The 18,891-nt window shown below is 41.5% G+C and overlaps 1 protein-coding gene across 8 annotated transcripts in view; it reads right to left on the bottom strand.

Moving 5' to 3' along the window:
- FAM13B (family with sequence similarity 13 member B) overlaps positions 1–18,891 on the bottom strand; it is a 116,491-nt gene that overhangs the window by 33,710 nt on the left and 63,890 nt on the right. For 5 of the 8 annotated variants that reach the window (XM_077326724.1, XM_077326719.1, XM_077326727.1 and 2 more), the window contains 8 exons: positions 17,703–17,744; positions 13,499–13,644; positions 10,998–11,131; positions 8,567–8,631; positions 6,226–6,280; positions 5,765–5,912; positions 3,842–3,907; positions 2,284–2,488 (listed from right to left, as the gene is read on the bottom strand). In XM_077326724.1, coding sequence (XP_077182839.1) covers positions 2,284–2,488; positions 3,842–3,907; positions 5,765–5,912; positions 6,226–6,280; positions 8,567–8,631; positions 10,998–11,131; positions 13,499–13,644; positions 17,703–17,744 — 861 coding nt within the window. Of the gene's footprint in view, positions 1–2,283; positions 2,489–3,841; positions 3,908–5,764; positions 5,913–6,225; positions 6,281–8,566; positions 8,632–10,997; positions 11,132–13,497; positions 13,645–17,702; positions 17,745–18,891 lie in introns of all 8 variants that reach the window. The other 3 variants (XM_077326723.1, XM_077326726.1, XM_077326725.1) reach the window with 3 other exon arrangements.

Raw genomic sequence — 18,891 nt, 5'->3', positions numbered from 1 at the left:
TTTCCTGTTTCCTGTAAACCGCCCTGAGCCCTCGGGGAGGGCGGTATATAAATATAATAAAATAAATAAATAAAATAAGGTAAAATATCAATTCCTACTAAGTACTAGAGGTGTGCATTTGGTTAATCTGGGCCAAAAAATATCCCCCCCAAAATTCCCTTCTGAAGTGGTCATTGACAGAAACATATGGTGAAAACTTTCCTATAGAATCGCCGAGGGTCGGACACGATTGAACGGATAACATCATCATCATCATCATCATCATCATCATCATCATCATCATCATCATTCTCTAGTGCAGGATGTCAGCTCCTCCTGTGAAAGTTTGTAGTGGTCATGAAGGAAATACCTTATTGGTATTTTTGGGGTATTAATTCAATGCAAAAAAAAAAAAAAGAAAGGAAACCCAACCTGAACAGAAAAGTCAGGAACCCAAAGGTTGAGCTAAAACAACATTAAAATATCTTTACAAATATTTATTAAACAAAGTGCACTGATTAAATGTATTAAAAACATGGTAAAAACAATACATATCTGACTGCACAAGACAAAATGGACCAAACACGTTTCGACCCCAGGAGGGTCTTCCTCAGTGGTCAAATTATTGTGTGGAATGCTCTTTTGTACAAGATCAAAATCTAAAAGCTTGCTGGGTGACAAAGAAAAATCATGAAAAACGTTTACAGCATGTTAGAATAAGCATATATTTTAAAAAGAGATCTGATGTCATATATATTGTTATTAAATTATAATTCCACTTCTTTACAAAGTGGTGGCCTCAGATAGGACATGTTTTAGAAGGTGGGCTCCAAATCAAATACTTTAGAAAGACTAGTTGGAGCAACATCTAACAGCAAGATACCATCACGTTTATGCAAATAAAATATATCCTTATTCATGGTTCCGCTATATATTTGTGAAACAGCCTGGGGGGTGGAACGTGTCCGGCTGTCCAAGTTGGAATAGGGCCAATCTGGGTGCAGCCAGCAACGCTCCAGCAGAATGCTCCAGGCCACCGCCGGTGGGTGGAGGTGGGCGGCCGCGGGCGGCCGCCTTCTCCAGGCCCCGGGAGCAGCCTCGCTGCATCACAGACGTGGCGAGCCTGTTCTCACAGCTGGGAGAACGCCCCCGGTCACAGGCAGGTGGCCACGCCGCACCGGCCCCTGGGGCTTCCTCGAGGAGGGGGGCCTAGCGCCCATTTTATTTCTTTATAAGATGGGCTTTAATTCTAGTATTTTAGTAATCTGCTTAAAACTAATAAGCAGTATGAACAAAATAGTGGGAAACAGCAGCAAAACATACAGACAGAATACAGGCAAAGTGACAGCAATGACACTGACAATCCCTTTAGCTAAAGAACAGAAGATAAAAATAATGAAATGTGTAATGAAAGAACATCAGTGCTTCCTTCTGAAGCTAAACATTAGTAAAACATGAAAAAAATGTCACCCTAAAATTTATGGAGTATGGACATTAGTCATAAAATTATGATCATTTTTAATTGCCCTTGCAGCCCATTATGCAAAAAGCTTATGGCAAGAAGGTGGTACTGTCCCATAGGATGACATAAGCTTTTTAGTATATTTTCCATGTACATACAATTCTTCCCCTTCAGAAAAATTTATAGTGACCATTGCTGGACATACTGGGTCACTGTCCGTTGTTATTTTAAATAAAACCCTCATTATCACAAAAGCATTCAAAGTTATTTGAGCACAAGAATTACAGTTACCCACAATTCTAGGCAAGTCTCAATCACTACCATTCATAGCAGGTCCATATTGTTATAGAAGGACTTCCTCATATCAGTATGGTTAAATATGCTTTATATTTGTCTTTTCCTTAGAAAAAGGGGTAGGGGAAACTATGTATATACACAGCAAAGGCACTGCAGCTGCACAACAATGAAATCAAAATACATTTGGGAACCAGGCTAGTACACGAGATAGCAAAGGTGTTCTATTTTTGTTGCTCCAGAAAGTTTTCCTAAGCAACCGAAATACTGTAAACATTGCTTATCTCAGATCCTGAATTTTGGAAATACTCCAAAACTAATAAAGCAAATCCTTTAAACCTGAATTTTAAGCATGGTCTATTCTTATTATATAGGTCTTTCAGCAATGTAGGATTTACAGCGCAGCTTCATAAGAGGCTTATATGATCTGTTGCACACCCATAGTTACATAGCACCTGCAACTTTACATATGATTTATATGAAGGAAGGATGAGGAATTTTAAGTCCTAAGAGGTGAAATGGAGCTGAAACCTAAATTCACTACCCACCTAACAAATGAAAGTGCTTTAGATGAATCTATTTTTTCTGGATCATGTAGAAAACGCTGACTTTGTCCAAATTCCAAACTCCGATGCGACAATACTGGATGATTGTCTTCTTCCAAAGGATGATTCATTCTGCCAGCTTGTGGAGAAAGCTGAGCTTCTCCAGATTCACTGTCTTCCTGCCAAGATTTAAAAGCAGGAAATGGCTCTACAAAGCACAAAAAATAGAAAACAAATGGAATGGGGCTATTAAAAGTTCATTAAGGCAAGCAAGTGTCCACTCAGTGCGTAGTCTTAAATGCTATATATATTGTGTATACACAAAATGAACAGTGAAGTGCACTGGAAATCAACACATCACCATGATGAAAAGAAAGAAAGAAAGAAAGAAAGAAAGAAAGAAAGAAAGAAAGAAAGAAAGAAAGAAAGAAAGAAAGAAAGAAAGAAAGAAAGAAAGAAAGAAAGAAAGAAATCCAGTGTTCACACTGTACAAATCCACTTGCTACTCTATGTATAACATTAGTGCATTTGTATCAGATTAAAAATGCATTAGAATTATATGTTTTTGTACATTAAACTATATACAGTGTGCATTTTCTGCAACTTCTAGAATAATGGTAGTGATGAGGTTTTAAACTACATAAAAGACACATTAAAAAAATTTAACAAGACAAAGTGAAATAGCTGAAATGCAACGATCAGTGCATGAATCTGTCAGTATAAAATTGTACATAATAAAGACTATTTCTAGAAGTTTAAAATTCAAGAACCAATGTTTCTGTTGCAATATATGAATAATTCTGAATGTTGTCTTCTATCACTGTGTAGGAATAACTCACTTTGCTTCTGGAGTGATACTGAAGAAACAATTATTCTCAAACATGGACAAAAGTAACTTCAATTTTACATCAGATGTACCTATACTATTTTTCTGACATGTATGTCGCATGAAATAATTTAATTGTTTTAAAAACATTACACATTAAAATAGGGGTCTCAGAGAAAGAAAATCCTTAAACTGTTAGTCCCTGAGATCAATTCACATTCGGGGCGGGGGGCTTTCAGTGTATAGCTGCTGTCTGAATAAAAACAGCCTATCAAGTACTGCATTTTAATTTCCAGTGCAGAGCTTATATTTGAAAGCTAAAACATAAAAGAACGATAAAACGAACATTCGTCAACCCACTTCTACCTGCTTTCCACAATTAATAAAACTGTATTTGAAGATTAAAAGATGTCCATACAAAAGCATTTTTTAAAAAAAGAATATACAACCTATTACTATGATATGAACATATAAAGTTGCCCTGCATTTCATCAGACCATTAGACAATTTAGCCATGTTGTGTGTAGTTTGTATGGCAGCAGCTTTCAAGAGCCTTGGGTAGAGGCCTTTCCCAGGCCTACCACACTCTAAGAGCCTTTTCTATTGGAAAAACTTGCACTGAAGCATGAACTCTATCAGTGTACTATGGCTCGTCAGGAGGCAGCAGATAAAGGGGTAATTTGAAAGCAACCATGAAAAAGGCAGATAACTGAATGTATGGCGAACCATACTTACCCTCCCCTTCTCTCTGTAGATGCATTGTTTTGAAATCAATGAGGGGAAAAGTGATAGGGCATGGCGCTAATAAATAAAAAAATGGCAGAAAATACTGAAGTGAACACATCGCACAGTTAGAACAAACCATATATAACATGTAGGACACCAAAAGGAAAGTCTTCCAATTGACTCTGGGCCAAGTGTGAGCACTCAACTTCCATTTAAAGTGTAGTAACTGAAGATTACCCAGTGCTTGTTAAAATCAGTCCCTTTAGTAATTAAAAGGCTTTCCAGAAGTGGTCATCAGAACTCACAGACAAAAAATGCCACATGCTTTCCCATGTTTTATCAAAACGCAGCTTAAACAAAACAAGATTGACATAACAGTTTTTGCTCATATTGGCTGAGCATTAAAGCCATTCAAAACACATAGCCCTAAGGATTACATCATTTATGTACTCAACATATGCGTATCATTGTTGCCCTGGGAAGCGCACCCGGCCTCGACCAGGGCCAGGGCCTTTTCAGCCCTGCCCCAACCTGGTGGAATGAACTCCCAGAAGAGCTGAGGGCCCTGACGGAGCTCTCTGGATTCCGTAGGGCCTGTAAGATGGAGCTCTTCCACCAGGCATTTGGTTGCAGACTGGGGTAGTAAGACCGGGTCCCTCCCTTTTTGCAATCTGTACTCCCCCCCCAGGCTAACATCGCCTGGGGTCATCTATCAGGGTACAACGACTGCTAGCAGAAGAGGCAAGGGTCCACAGGGGAGACTAGGTTGTTGCCGCAGCTAATGGTAATGGGTTTTATGTTGATTTTATATTTTTTATGTAAACTGTCACAAGCCGGCTATGCCGAGAGTGGCAATCTATAAATCTAATAAATAAAGAAATGAATTGGCAGCCATTAATACAAATACAGGTGGATTTGATTCTTTATCTCAGGGTACTAAATGACTCTGTATACCACTGAACTAGGATGGATTCCCACATGTTCCCACAGGAAATCTAGTATGTCTTTAAAATGAAAATTCAGCATGAGAACTCTTAAAGATTTCCTCATGAAGAACAGGATGACCCAAACTAGGCCAGGATCCAAAGGGTCACACAAGACTTCTTCTGCACATAGATTTGTGAAGCAGCAATTCTTTGTCACCCCCCCCCCCCCCAATCAGCTGCTATTTAGGAGCAGCATCCCTTGGTTCCATAATGTGGGAAGAAATGTACACCACAATGCCACTATGGATCCTAGCCCCTGAATATAGAATCAAACCAAAGAACAGATTTTATTGGCTTTATGGCTAAAAGCAAAGTAAGAAATGAACACTCCCACTGCAAAAAGCAGCTTTCCTCACCCTTAAAAGGACGAGTGGGCACAGAGCTATGCTTGGTTTTGAAAGAAATTTAGTATGGAAGCTATTCACTCATTGGGGAACTGATTCTAAAGCATATTTAACATGGGTACCCAACGTGTACTCAACACCTTGCAGCAATGTGCACTACTTAGCAGTGTGTGAGTTATTCAAATATAAATAATTCAAGCACAATTACCATTTCAGAGTTCAAAAATCAACAGAAAATTGAACACCTTTAATGTCCCTGATGTACAATTATTTGTTTGCCTTCCAAGAGTAATTAGAGGAATCTTTGTTTTTGTTACTATACTATAGCAAAAAGTATAGGTTGACACTACTAACACTAGTTCTTGCTATGGGATTCTTGTTTTAGAAGCAAGGGCTTCATTTGATCTTAAATCTTAACCCCAAAAATGTAAGTCTCACCATTATATGCATCTATTTTTCCTTCATTCCCATTTTAAAGAGCCCATATAGAAATGCGGTATTGATTGAAAGCTCCAATATGATAAATTTAATGTGCATTTCTGATCACTGTGTACTTCAGAATTACCCTGTTGATCAAAAAGCACTGAGGCAATCAGAATTACCTTCCCATTTGTCACCCTCATTAACATTCTTCAAATCTAGGTGTGGCACAGGGACACACAGCGTTGCTTCTGGAGCATTATTATTTCGGTTTTTCAACTCTTCTGATTCAGTATAGGCATCTGAATCACAAATCTTGCTGTCAAAGCCCTGTAAATAAGTAGCAAAGATATTTCGAGCAGTTGGTAACAGAAGCAAAAAGTTTAAGTCAAACTTTTTTCTGTGTCTTTTGATTAAATTAAATGTTATGAACTATGAATCAAATATTACACTTAAAAAAACATATGCACCTCTTTGCAACCCTACAGACTTAACCAAGAAAACACCACTCTCACAAAATTATCATATTACTGATTCAGAGGAATATACATGCCCTTTCAAATAAAGCTGCATAGTATACAACATGCATGTTTATGATTTGGGGCACAGATGTACCAAAAAACTGGGGGGAGCAAAGTCTTACCAGAATCATATGCGAAGTCATTTTGTCGCCATCATCAAAGGATGCACAATCGTGCCTATAATGAGAGTCTTATTAGTGTTTGAGTAATTGCTTCAGATATGTGAAGACAATTGATTCTTGTATGCTATACATGTAAACCTTTTGGAGCCTCTGGATTTCTGACACAGTGTGGTACTCAAAACCTCAAAATGGCTGCTGCTGGAGGCAGACACAACCACAAAATGGTTAGTGCAGCATGCATTAGTTACACAGTGAAGATCCTTGTACTGTGATGATTGCACCTGCCAAAGTAACACTTTAAAAAATCAGCTCAGCCAATCAGAAATCTTGCTGAGTAAAAGCTGCACATGGCACTGCCCACTTTTCACCAAGAAATGTGTTGGCAAGTACTGTGGTGTCCACAGACGCCATATTGGGGACCCATGGTGTAAGCTTAGCTACCAGTGGCTCACTCCGACAGGAATCTGAGTGTGATCCTGGATGCTTCCCTCTCAATGAGGCTCAGGTCATGAGAGTAGCGTGGCTGGCATTCTACCACCTTCGCCAAGCCAAACTACTAGCACCATACTTGGCCCCGGAACACTTAGCCACAGTAATCCATGCAATGGTCACCTCTAGACTGGATTAGACTGCAACTCACTCCACCAGGGTCCTCACAGGGTTCTTGGAGGTCCTACATCCAGCCCATCCTCCAACAACTGCAGTGGCCACCAGTCGAATTCCAGATCAGCCTAAAGGTTCTGAGTAATCACCTTTAAGGCCATATGCAGTCAGGCCAGTGTACTTCAGGGCCCACCCTTCTACCTATACCCCTCAAAGAGCGTTGTGCTCCACCACCTCCAACTGGCTAATGATCCCTGGCCCCAAGGAAGCCTGTATGACCTCAACAAGGGCCAGAGCCTTCTCTGTCCTGGCCCCCACCTGATAGAACAAGCTTTCAGGGGAGATCAGGGCCTTAACGGAGCTAATACAGTTCCGCAGGGCTTGCAAAAGGAAGCTCCTTCACCAGACATTTGGTTGAGGTCGACTGGAACCAACAACACCTTCTGCGCCTCCTGAACCTCCCTCCCAGGAATCCACGCACCTGAATTGGACAACCATGGACCTGTTTGATTATTATTCTGTTAAATTGTTATATCATTATTATTATCATTACCATTGTTGCTATTTGATTTATTCAATATGTAAAAACTGAGTTTGATGTTAATTCATGTTCCATGTAAACCACCCTGAGCCTCAGGGGAGGGCAGTATATAGATGTAATAAAATAAATAGATGAAATAAAATAGCATAGAGCAAAAAGAGTTTACATTTAGTACCATCTGTCTGTGCAAGCACCCTTGTTTCTTGGTGCCATGGCCTCCAAAGGTCACACAACTTATGCTCTGAGGGCTGAGAAGTACAGCTTTTGGTTTGCTAATTCAGACATCATAGAAATCACTGTTTTCTGACTCTAGTTTGTAATTCAGACATCACAGATCAGTCTGTGCGGTAAGCATGAACTTAGCTAGTGGCTGTGCTTCAGTACTCTCTCCTCTCTATTGTACAATGAACACAGAAGGAAGAAAACATCTTTGTCTAACCACAATTACTCATGACATTTGAGCTCATAGATAAACTGGAGTTTGTTTCCTACTAACTGGAGATCTAAAACTATGAGCTGTAGTTTCTAAGCCTGATTAGTGAGGGAAAAGAACTCTGGTTTGTCCAGGTGTATACATTCAGAAGACACAGCTATCTGGAATTCTATGTTAGCCTTCACCCTTCATGGCCACACAAGAGGAGAAGGGGTCAAGATATAAGGAGTATGACCATTAGTGAGGTTTGGAAATATTATAAATTGAGGTTTATTTGTGACTTCTGAATGCAGCCCAAATCAAGCTATAGGTTCCACTACTATAATTCAACTGAACTGAGCCACAACATACAACACTACCAAGGTTCACTTAACATTCAGATAACTCTGAAGTTCTTAAACAAGACTCTCTGATATTGCAGTTCAACTTATTAATAAAGCAGAAAAAGACAAAATGTTTACTTTGTCTTCCCTAACAATAATAAAAGATGAGTCACTTAAAAACAGTAAGCTAACCCTTACCCTGGATATCACAAAAACACAGGTTTTATACTCTGACCTCAAATTATAAGCTTGAACAAAATAGACATTTTGACATTTACACCACCTATTCGACAACAAATATAAACTGCTTTTAAAAATAATGTTATTATTTTTCACTGAACTGAAGCATTTTGATAACCACAAGCAAAAGCTGAGGTTAAGAACAAAAACAGTCAAGGCCACTTGGTTCCAAAATACTGACACATATGCTGATATACATACGTATCTCCAAGGGACACTTCAGCTGCTCCTCCTCCATTACATGGCTTCAACAATATGCCAGTTACCTGTTGAACAAAACCCAAACACTTCATCATGATAGTTCATGAAGGTTAAGACATTCATATTTGCATGCCTGTAAGAAAGTAAGTTAATCGTATATGTGGCTGAAAGTCAAATAAGTTTCTATATTCTTAGAACTATAATGCCTTTACCTTCATACAAACATGGCAAGACCACAACGTGTCAAAGTAGACAAACATACCACATATCTCCCTTCTGAATTATGGCCTATTTGTAAGCTTCTGGCAAGCAAATGTTTGAAACTTGAGCACTGAAATGTAATAATTATCAATCAAATCTGAGGCCAGAATTTCAAGATAAAATAGTAGTGATAAACATGTTGAGGACTTGTCCTCAGCCCCTGTAAAATGAAACAAGTCTGTTGGGCTTTCTAAAAGGTACTATTAATCCTTGTTACTAAATAAAGCAGCAACAAGGGCTGAATGAGATGCAAAGCTTCTGGCAACAAGCATATTAAAGCAGCAACTGAGTAGCACCAACCACTTTTGCTCATTTGTTAAGCCCTAGTAACAAGGTCAGACTACACCAAGGTTAAGTCTTTACCCCATGTCTTTAAGAGACATTTTTAATGGCTTCTATAATTTCAAAAAATTGAAAACCATACATATATGCAGTGGAAGAAACCTGAAACTGTTACAGAGCCATTGGAGCCCATATGAAACTTTCCACAGCTTTCACAGCCATGTGAATAGTTTCAAAAAAAGGGGTGCTAACACAGGAATAAATCAATATAAATAATTTTCAACATGATCAAATGTGTGCATACTTAAATTCCATAGATCGGAGTGATGAACAGACAAGCCAGTTTTTTCCTAAAACCTGAGAAAAGCCACAGGTTTGCTGAAAAATCTTAAATCTAAAAACAAATACGTTGGGGATTAATCCCCCTCTTGATAATAGAAGCAGCACCTACATCTTAAAAAAAAAAGATCCCACTGGCCATTGAAGAGGTTGCTAGGCAACCACAATAATAATGCCATTCTTCAAGGCTTTTTATCATCATATTCATAAAAGGCAGGGAAGCCCTTGATGGCTCAGCCTAGACACATCTTGTCGAATCTCAGCAGCTAAGCAGGGTCAGGCCTGCTTAATATTTGAATGGGAAAACATCAGGGAAGGAAATAGTGGGAAAGGGAAAAATGAGAGGATGCCCCCAAGTCTTTGCATGTGTTCCTCTTATTCCTCTCTATTTTGGATCTCTCTGTCTTTTAGCTGTTATAACCTTATTTTATTTTTTACATCTGTATACCACTCTCCCCTGAGGCTCAGGACTGTTCCCATGAAATGTAAAGGAACAATACATCAAACTCAGTTTTTTTACATCAAACAGAAACAAAGGCAACGGTAATGACAATAACAACAATGGAAGAATAACAGTTCAAAGAACAGCAATCAAACAGGTCTATGGTTAAAGTCAGGTGCATGGATTCCTGGGAGGGAGGATCAGGGGCCTACTGGGTGTAGTTGGTCCCAGTCAACTTGCCTGGCGGAGGAGCTCCCTTTTGCAGGCCCTGAGTGGAGAGCCAGGTTTTATTCATGAAAGCCAGATTTGATTCATGGATGCTCTAGCCTGATCCCTCATTGAGCAGGGGGTTGGACTAGATGGCCTGTATGAGCCCTTCCAACTCTATGGTTCTATGATTCCCACTCCTGCATATGCAGCCAGCTGGGTGACCCCTTAAGACAGTCACAGTCCTCTTACAGCTGTTCTCAGAGCAGTTCTTTCAGAGATCTCTCAGCCCCACCTACTTCACAGGGTGTCTGTTGTGGGGAGAGGAAGAAAGCTTTGCGACTCCTTCAGATAGTGAAAAGCAGGATGTAAAAACCAACTCTTCTTATTTTCCAGTACATCTTTGCTACAGACCTTTCAGTATTAGTTACTCTTGTCACACATATATGATTAAAACAAATTAATATGGAATAATTACAGTATTTGCTGGTGTATGAGACTACTTTCCCCCCCTGAAAAACATGCCTCCAAATGGGGGGGTCGTCCTATACACCAGGTGCACTTCAGTTGGGATAGACATAGCTGCCCATAGTGGCCCATAGTACTGTAATGTAACAAACTCTATATTTTAGTGGAAATGTTGGGGGGTCGTCTTATACGCCCAGTCGTCTTATACACTGGTAAATATGGTACTAAAGCCATTTTAATTCCATACTGTTGCAACCAATCCTATGCCCAAGAAGAATATACAGTTAATCTCATATTCATTCTCAAATGCCAGAAAGCCCAATATTCACACTTAATTTGTTCAAAAGAGCAGGAAATTTATAGGTTTCTTATAGGTATACTTAACATTTCCAGACTATAGCTATAGGAAATAGCATTCTGCAATACTCATACCTGATTGTCTTCTTCCTCAGATACAGAATCAGGCTGTACAACTTCATTGTCTAAACTAGTGCAATCCACTGTTTTGGAGCAGTCTCCACAATTCTCAACATCTTTAGTAACATTCTTTTCAGTATCTCCCCTATTAAAAGAAACAAAGTGCTTTTGTTAAAGGGAACTGTAGTAGTAAAATTTATCAATATTTCACTGGCTACAGTTAAGAAGAAGAAACTTCACATTTTTGTGGGGGAAGGGGACTGTTTTATTATAATAATAATGAAATCTGGAACAAAAATAACAGCATTTGAGTGCCAGCATCATTTAACCAGTTATGTCACTAGATTAGGAGAAAGGAGACCCAGGTTCAAATCCAACCTCTGCCATGAAACTCACTGGATGACCTGGGCCAGTCACTTACTCTCAACTGTTGTAAGAATAAACTGGAGGAAGGGAGAATTAAGTATATCACACTGAGTTCCATGGAGAAAAGGCAAACTATCAGTGCAGTTAATAATCATTTCTCAAATAAGACAATATAGAAGTTTGTTTGACTAGATTCAGAAAGGAAAAGCATTTTTATTTTATTTTATTATATTATATATTTATATACCGCCTTCTCTTGCAGCTCAAGGCGGTTTACAATGAAAATTCAAAGAAGCATCATGATTGTGAATGTATAACATTTTTAAAAGCAGAACTCATAACAGTAGAACATTTAATATTTTAACATTAATTGAAGTTTGCCCTTTAATACATATTTATTTATTTATTTGTTCCATGTGACCTGATTTGGAGATCAGTTGCAATCCCAGGAGATCTGTATCTTCAGTTTAATTTTTACATGTTTCCTATTAATATTTGGCACCCAGGTAAACATGGTCGATGTTATTCCATATTTATTGTATTTCTGAATTTATGTTATAATTGTTAAGGGTCCATTGAGGAAGTCATCACAAGTAAAATGCAGGCTTTACCAGTTCCTTATTTGGATTTGGAATTACCAGTGGCATTCCTACACTTATATAACAGTTTTGTAGAATTGGTATGTTATATTTAGGCTTTTAAGCACTGGATAAAATTTTTCTACATTGTGTAAATTTTGATTTAGTTGTGTTGTCATTATACAGTGGTTTTTCTCCTTTTGTACAATCTCCAGGGGGTGGCTGGAATAACACTTTGTATTTGCTTTCACCAGCCATGATTGGCACCATCCTATGTATTTAACTGACCAAACCAGGATATTATAACAGGCTATTTTGTGCCACTTCAGAGAATGTTTTCTCCTAAAATGAAAAGATCTAATCCTTTGTCTTCTCCTCCACAATTTTTTTTAAACATGAGGGTATCACTAAACAAACATATTAAATTTTTAAAAAGAATAAAATTATTAAAAGTGAGTGAAGTAAGTTACTGCTTATCAACTTAGTGAAAGTCTATCTGGCCCCAACATGCGGGGGGAAAGCACCACAGCTAATTGATGCTAGTGTTTTAGTTAAAGAATTTTAATTCATACTTCCAGCAGGTTTGAAATTAAAAGAGGGCTTGACACCACGGAACATATACTGGAGGTTTTAAAGGTAAAGGTATCCCCTGTGCAAGCACCGGGTCATGTCTGACCCTTGGGGTGACGCCCTCCAGGGTTTTCATGGCAGACTCAATATCAGTGTCAGTACCTTCCCCAGTCATTACTGTTTACCCCCCAGCAAGCTGGGTACTCATTTTACCTCGGAAGGATGGAAGGCTGAGTCAACCTTGAGCCAGCTGCTGGAATTGAACTCCCAGCCTCATGGGCAGAACTTTCAGACTGCATGTCTGCTGTCTTACCACTCTGTGCCACAAGAGGCTCTTACTGGAGGTCTCATGCAGGCCAAAAACCAGTCCTACATTATAAACAATACCATTCCTAGTACTTACATTATACTATACTATACTATACTATACTATACTATACTATACTATACTATACTATACTATACTATACTATACTATACTATACTATACTATACTATACTATACTATACTATACTATACTATACACAATTAGTGTTAATGCATTCCATATGTTTAATACATGAGCCTCTTGTGGCGCAGAGTGGTAAGGCAGCCGTCTGAAAGCTTTGCCCATGAGGCTGGGAGTTCAATCCCAGCAGACGGCTCAAGGTTGACTTAGCCTTCCATCCTTCCGAGGTCGGTAAAATGAGTACCCAGCTTGCTGGGGGGTAAACGGTAATGACTGGGGAAGGCACTGGCAAACCACCCTGTATTGAGTCTGCCATGAAAACGCTGGAGGGCGTCACCCCAAGGGTCAGACATGACTCGGTGCTTGCACAGGGATACCTTTACCTTTACCTATGTTTAATACAATTCCAGGTATTAACATTAAAATGAACAACTGATAAACACTTCCTCCCTTTCTAGTTTATGACTTAAAATACCACTGACATGAACAATAGGTTGATAAAATGTATTTTAAGCAATTCATTGTGATTTTAGTATCCAAATAAAATCTTACTGGTTGTTAGATCCTTCTTCATCCCCCTCAATATTTCCTTCATGACACACCATTCTGTGCTGTAAATTCTTGAGATCTTGATCTATGCTGCTCTGCAGATCAAAGAGGTGTTGTTCTACAGCTGCTCTAATTGTTCTTTCCAATATGCTTTTAAAAGAGAGATTATTTGTATTAATAAAATAATTTCTTAGTTTGGCTATTTTTGCCAGCATGCAGAAGTTATTTGTGTCAAAAGAAAACTGGTTTATAAAGTATTCTAGACTGCTCAATGCATGGATATTTAATAACAATCCACTATATATATACACTATATATATACAATGGTCATAGCAAACACTCTTTTCCAACAACCCAAGAGACAACTCTACACATGGACAACACCAGACGGTCAACACAGAAATCAGATTGACGATGTGTTCTGCAGTCAAAGATGGCGAAGTTCTATACAGTAAAAACAAGACCAGGAGCCGATTGTGGTTCAGATCATCAGCTTCTTGTTGCAAAATTTAGGCTTAAATTGAAGAAAGTAGGGAAAAGCACTAGGCCACTCAGGTATGAACTAAATCATATCCCTCACGAATATACAGTAGGGGTGACAAATAGATTTAAGGAATTAGATCTGATAGACAGAGTGCCTGAAGAACTATGGACAGAGGTTCGCAGCATTGTACAAGAGGTAGCAACTAAAACCATCCCAAAGAAAAAGAAATGCAAGAAAGCAAAATTGCCCAACCAGGTTGATAGGGCCGCAAGGAGGAATTCTAGTGGCCAGTGGAACCCAATGGATGATGGGCCTGGAGGCCCCAGACAGACTCCTACTGCACACAGCGGACACTGTCCCAACTAGGGTTGGGCGCTTGGGTACATAAAGCGGCTGGTCTCTCCCAATGCAGTCAGTGCTGCACTGCGGGTGGGGGTGGGACAGGGGACTGGAGGTGCGGCCGTCAGTGCACCGGCGGGTGCACACAGAAAGGCGCAGAGCTCCACACCTGTATGTGTGTGCCCCGCCAGCATGCTGATGCCTGCATCTCACCTCCCCCCATGGCACGGTGTTGGCTGTGCCAGGAGAAACCAGCTGCTTTGGGCGCCAAAGTGCCCAATCCTAGTCCCAACCAGGGGCGGTGGGCCTGGGGGAGACATCCCGGCGGCCAGTGAGACAGGTCAATGGAGGAACCCAGAGGCCCCGAGCGAGCAGCCTCCCTCTGCCCTATTAGCTTCCAGGGCAAAAGTGGACTGGGACCTTTCAGCCCATCCCCCAAACGAAGTAAGCGCCGGCCTGGAAAGGACTGCTCCCAGACTACAAACCCTAGCCACCAGGCCAGCAGCTCCTGCCTTGATTAGCGACAGGGATCCATTGGGGCTGGGGCAAAGCGACCAAGTCTCAGAGCCGTCACTGGGGCGGGAACCCCCAGAGAGGCCCGAGGAAGACAAGGAAGACCTGCTTCGCTCGGGCCCCTATCGGATGGACCCCCAGACATGGGCCTACAGCTGGGACCTCAATGACATGCTTCAGCACATGAAGGCACAGAGAGAGGAGAAAGGTGCTAGACCTTCACAAACTTTACTGAGTACACCTCTCAATTGAGGAAGCTGAGGCTAAGTGAAGGGAGGCTAACCCAGAGGAAGGGAGGCCAACCCAATGATCACTCCCTCTGTCCAGGACTCAACTTCAGCAGCCACCCAGATCCAGGGGATCATTGGAGAGCCCCTAGGAGGGACCAGGAAATGAATCCAAAGTACCCCCATGGTTCAGCCCCCGCGCCCAGAGGACTCGGAGGCATAGGGCCTCATCATGATGACAGGGGGCCAGTGTCGTGAGCTGTTCCTTGGGGGGTCTGCCGGGGACCCCCCTGCTTCACGCTCATGGACCAGAGATTATCCGAAAGATAATCCGAGGGAATTGCAGGGGCACCAGAGCAGGAGAACGGCGTCCACCAAACTACCCGGTTTCAATGACAGAAGCCGCCCCCTCTCCCAACCACCATGCGTGGGGTGGCTCCAATCCCTGCTGCCTCCCCTCTATGCAGAACCCTTCACCACATGCCCTGCAGAGCCGCCGACACACCATCAGCCACTTCCCGTGGCCCCCATACTGCCTGCAGCTCTGGTGGCCCCGGGGTTACCAGCAGCACCCGCCCCTGTGGTCCTAGCAATGCTGACGACATCCACATTCTCCACAGTGCCAGCCCCAGTGATCTCAGCAGGACCACTGGTCCCAGCAGTGCCTGTGGCTATGGCAGCACCTGTGGCCCAGCACCCACTCCCCAGTTTGGACCTGTAGCAGGGCATGTGTTCAATGCCCGCTTCGACGGCTCTGCCAAAAAAACTGGACTATTTCCTATTGCAGGTGGATGGCTTCCCAATGGACTGGGGAGCATCCTTCACCTTGGAATCCAACACAGTGCGCACGTTGGGGAACAGCCTGGATGGTAAGGCAGCAGATTGGTGGGTAGACCAGAACATGCCCTGGGCCCCTGAAGAGAGGCACTCATGGCACACTTTCAAGACCCGCTCCATGAGATTATAGCCAGAGAGAGTTTGCGACATCTGAAGCAGCGGGGGTGTCCCGTGGCCAAGTACATCGCAAACTTACACTCTGTTCCGGAAACTGCAGAACCTGAACAAGGAGCAGAAGATTGATGACTTCAAAAGTGGACCTGATCCCACCCTGGTTGAAGGAATCTACAATCGCGGGGCTCCGATAGATGAGAACCTAGATGCCTGGATACTGAAAACAGGATGGGTTGAGGCGGAGCAAATGGATTATAAGATTTGGAGACCTCAAACTGTCCTCTGCGTGAGTGGTAAGCCAGGATGAGGAGTTGGAGGGGAACAGGAGAAGAATCCCCCCCAAACCACGGCTCCGAAGAGGGACCAGCATCAACAACTGGGCCTCTGTCTAGAGTGTGGGCAGAAGGGAAACTTTGCAATGCAGTGCCCCAAGCAATGCCCTGCTGCCCTCTGTAGAGGTACTCAGGGTGGCCAGCCCACTCCCCCGAAAACCAAGTCATGGCCCCCCTTGGAGAAGCCCAAAGCTTCGGGGGCTCCCCTCCCAGCAGTGGGAAAGTCCCGTGGGATGTTTTCTCCCATGTGCAGTCCAGAGGAACAGAGCGAAGAAGGGCAGCCAAACAGCCAGCCCTGGGTGAGTGAACCATTCAGCCCGACTCCGGGAAAGAACAATGGCCTATCCAGCCAGGTGCCCTATATGGTGGGTCATACTGAAGGGCACCCCAGCTCCGCCACATTACATTTTACCCCCCATCCTCCTCCCTGCAAAGTTCTTGAATGAGAAAGGATGGGACACAAATGGAAGTACAAGTGTGTCTAGACTCTGGATGCTCAACTTCCCTGATAAAAGCTGAGCTGGTAAGAGGGCTGGGAGTAGGGAAGGTCCCTGTAGCAAGCCCATATCAATGCGGCATATAGACAGGGCCCTGGTGGGGGGGAAGTCGATCACCCAAGCAACCACCCCCTTAGTTATGAACACAGGAGCCCACTGGAAGAGAATCTCACTAACCATCGACCCCATCATAGGGTTTGCCATTTTACAGGGCATGGACTGGCTAGACACCTATAAACCCCTCAACCACTTGGTTCCTGACGTATTATTAACAAAGAAATACACAGAAAATGTGTGTCCTGCGAAGCTATCACCTGCAAATTCGTGAGCTCCTATAATGTTACAGAACATACAGAAATGTTTAAAGTCATTAGAACTGAGGGATCAGTCACAGAAAAACCAGCACCTGGAGAGGAACTTCACAATCAATTTAAGTGGGAGAAGTTTTCCTTGGATTAGTGTATCAGAAAAGATCAGAGTACTAAGAAGCTGGAGTGGGTCCAAGGCAATGTGACTGAAAACAGAAAACACAGCCAGCAATCTGAGAAAAAGGGACATTAAGGCTAGTGATGAAGAATCATGAGGCTTGAAGAAAAGGTGGAAAAGAGAAAACTCATTGAGGGTGGGGAAAATCACAGAACCTGCATAGGGCCAAATGAGGAATAAATGAGAGCAATTTGATAGCTCAGGAGTTGTGGATCAAGTATGTACTAATCAAATGAATTCAATCATGGTCACAGTTTTCCAGTTATACCAAAATAGCCAGTAGGAAATCCACTGAAGACTCAAACAATACATAATGTCCATAATGCAAATAGTGCTGGTCAGAAGTACTTATTAGCCCCTATAATGATTTTATACTTACTCTGCAGAGGCTGGCAAGATGCTTAGGGGGGAGAAATGAGCACTGTAATAAAATAAAAAGAAAGAATTAGCTTTCTTTACCATAAATTCTCAAAATCAAACAATTGTAGAACTTGCAAGCTCTCAAACTGATAGATCTTACATCTATCTCAGAGAGTGCTTCTGCTTCAGTAGTTGACCTCTACCTTCAGTGGAGAATAGAGGAAGCAAACTCATTCCTGATTTCACTTCAAGCAGAGTCCTGGAGCATTGTAATGTCTGAACATGGCCTCAAGTCATTACCAAACATAATGGAATCCAGGCTGTAATATATACTGCCAAAATAACCATCAAGTGATTAGGTACTGCTGAGGCTGCTGAAGTAAAACATAGGTACATTTTTATGCAGTGCAAACTGTCCAGTGTATTAGCCAGCTGGTTCAAACTGCAAAATTGTCCAATTAAAATCCCTTAACTATAACTATTTCTATTAACTATAAAGTTCTAGTTTGCACATTAGTGCTTTGATAATTTGTCTGAACTGCCAATGGGTTTTATAAAAACAAGATTAAATTTCAGAAGCAACAAGACTTCCAAACCTCAGTCCTGAGGAAAGGGGAGATCATAAATCCAGGTGGATTTCAGGAGGTAACAACCTAGCCAGAGAAGCCATGAAACAACTTCATACCTCCAAACACCAGTTACTATTGACAGCTACCAAAAAATATCTTCACAGTGGCATGCATCGAACACCTATATAAATAGTACTGCTCAAATCAAAAATATTAACCTTTTAATATATCAGAAGGGATTTGAAACTAAAACTCAAAGACACACCATCATCAGCAGGCATATAGCCAGAAAATGTTTAGGGGTGGGGTGGGAGGAGACGAGTAAAGTGGTGGGCAACCCATCAATATTCATTTACTTTATTATTTATTTGTACTTTATTAGTTATTTACCAATTTTCTACTTGAGACTCAAGGTAGATTACATGGTATAGAATATTGTAATCAAATAGCATGAATGAAATATTTAATAAAGAGCCAATGCAGAAAATGGTAATACAAAAAATGGGATCCTTTCCCAGCAACTTTCTGTCCTCAGAGCAAACACTACAAACCTCCCCTGTGAATAAGATTCCTGTGGGTTAGCATATATTAGGTTTTTATAATCTGCTTTTGACTATCCAAAGGAGTCTCAAAGCAGTT

The sequence above is a fragment of the Paroedura picta genome, chromosome 3, assembly GCF_049243985.1.
Source record: "Paroedura picta isolate Pp20150507F chromosome 3, Ppicta_v3.0, whole genome shotgun sequence".
NCBI lineage: Eukaryota > Metazoa > Chordata > Lepidosauria > Squamata > Gekkonidae > Paroedura > Paroedura picta.
Note: the sequence above shows the minus strand (reverse complement) of the source record. Positions and strands in the feature narration are given on the sequence as shown.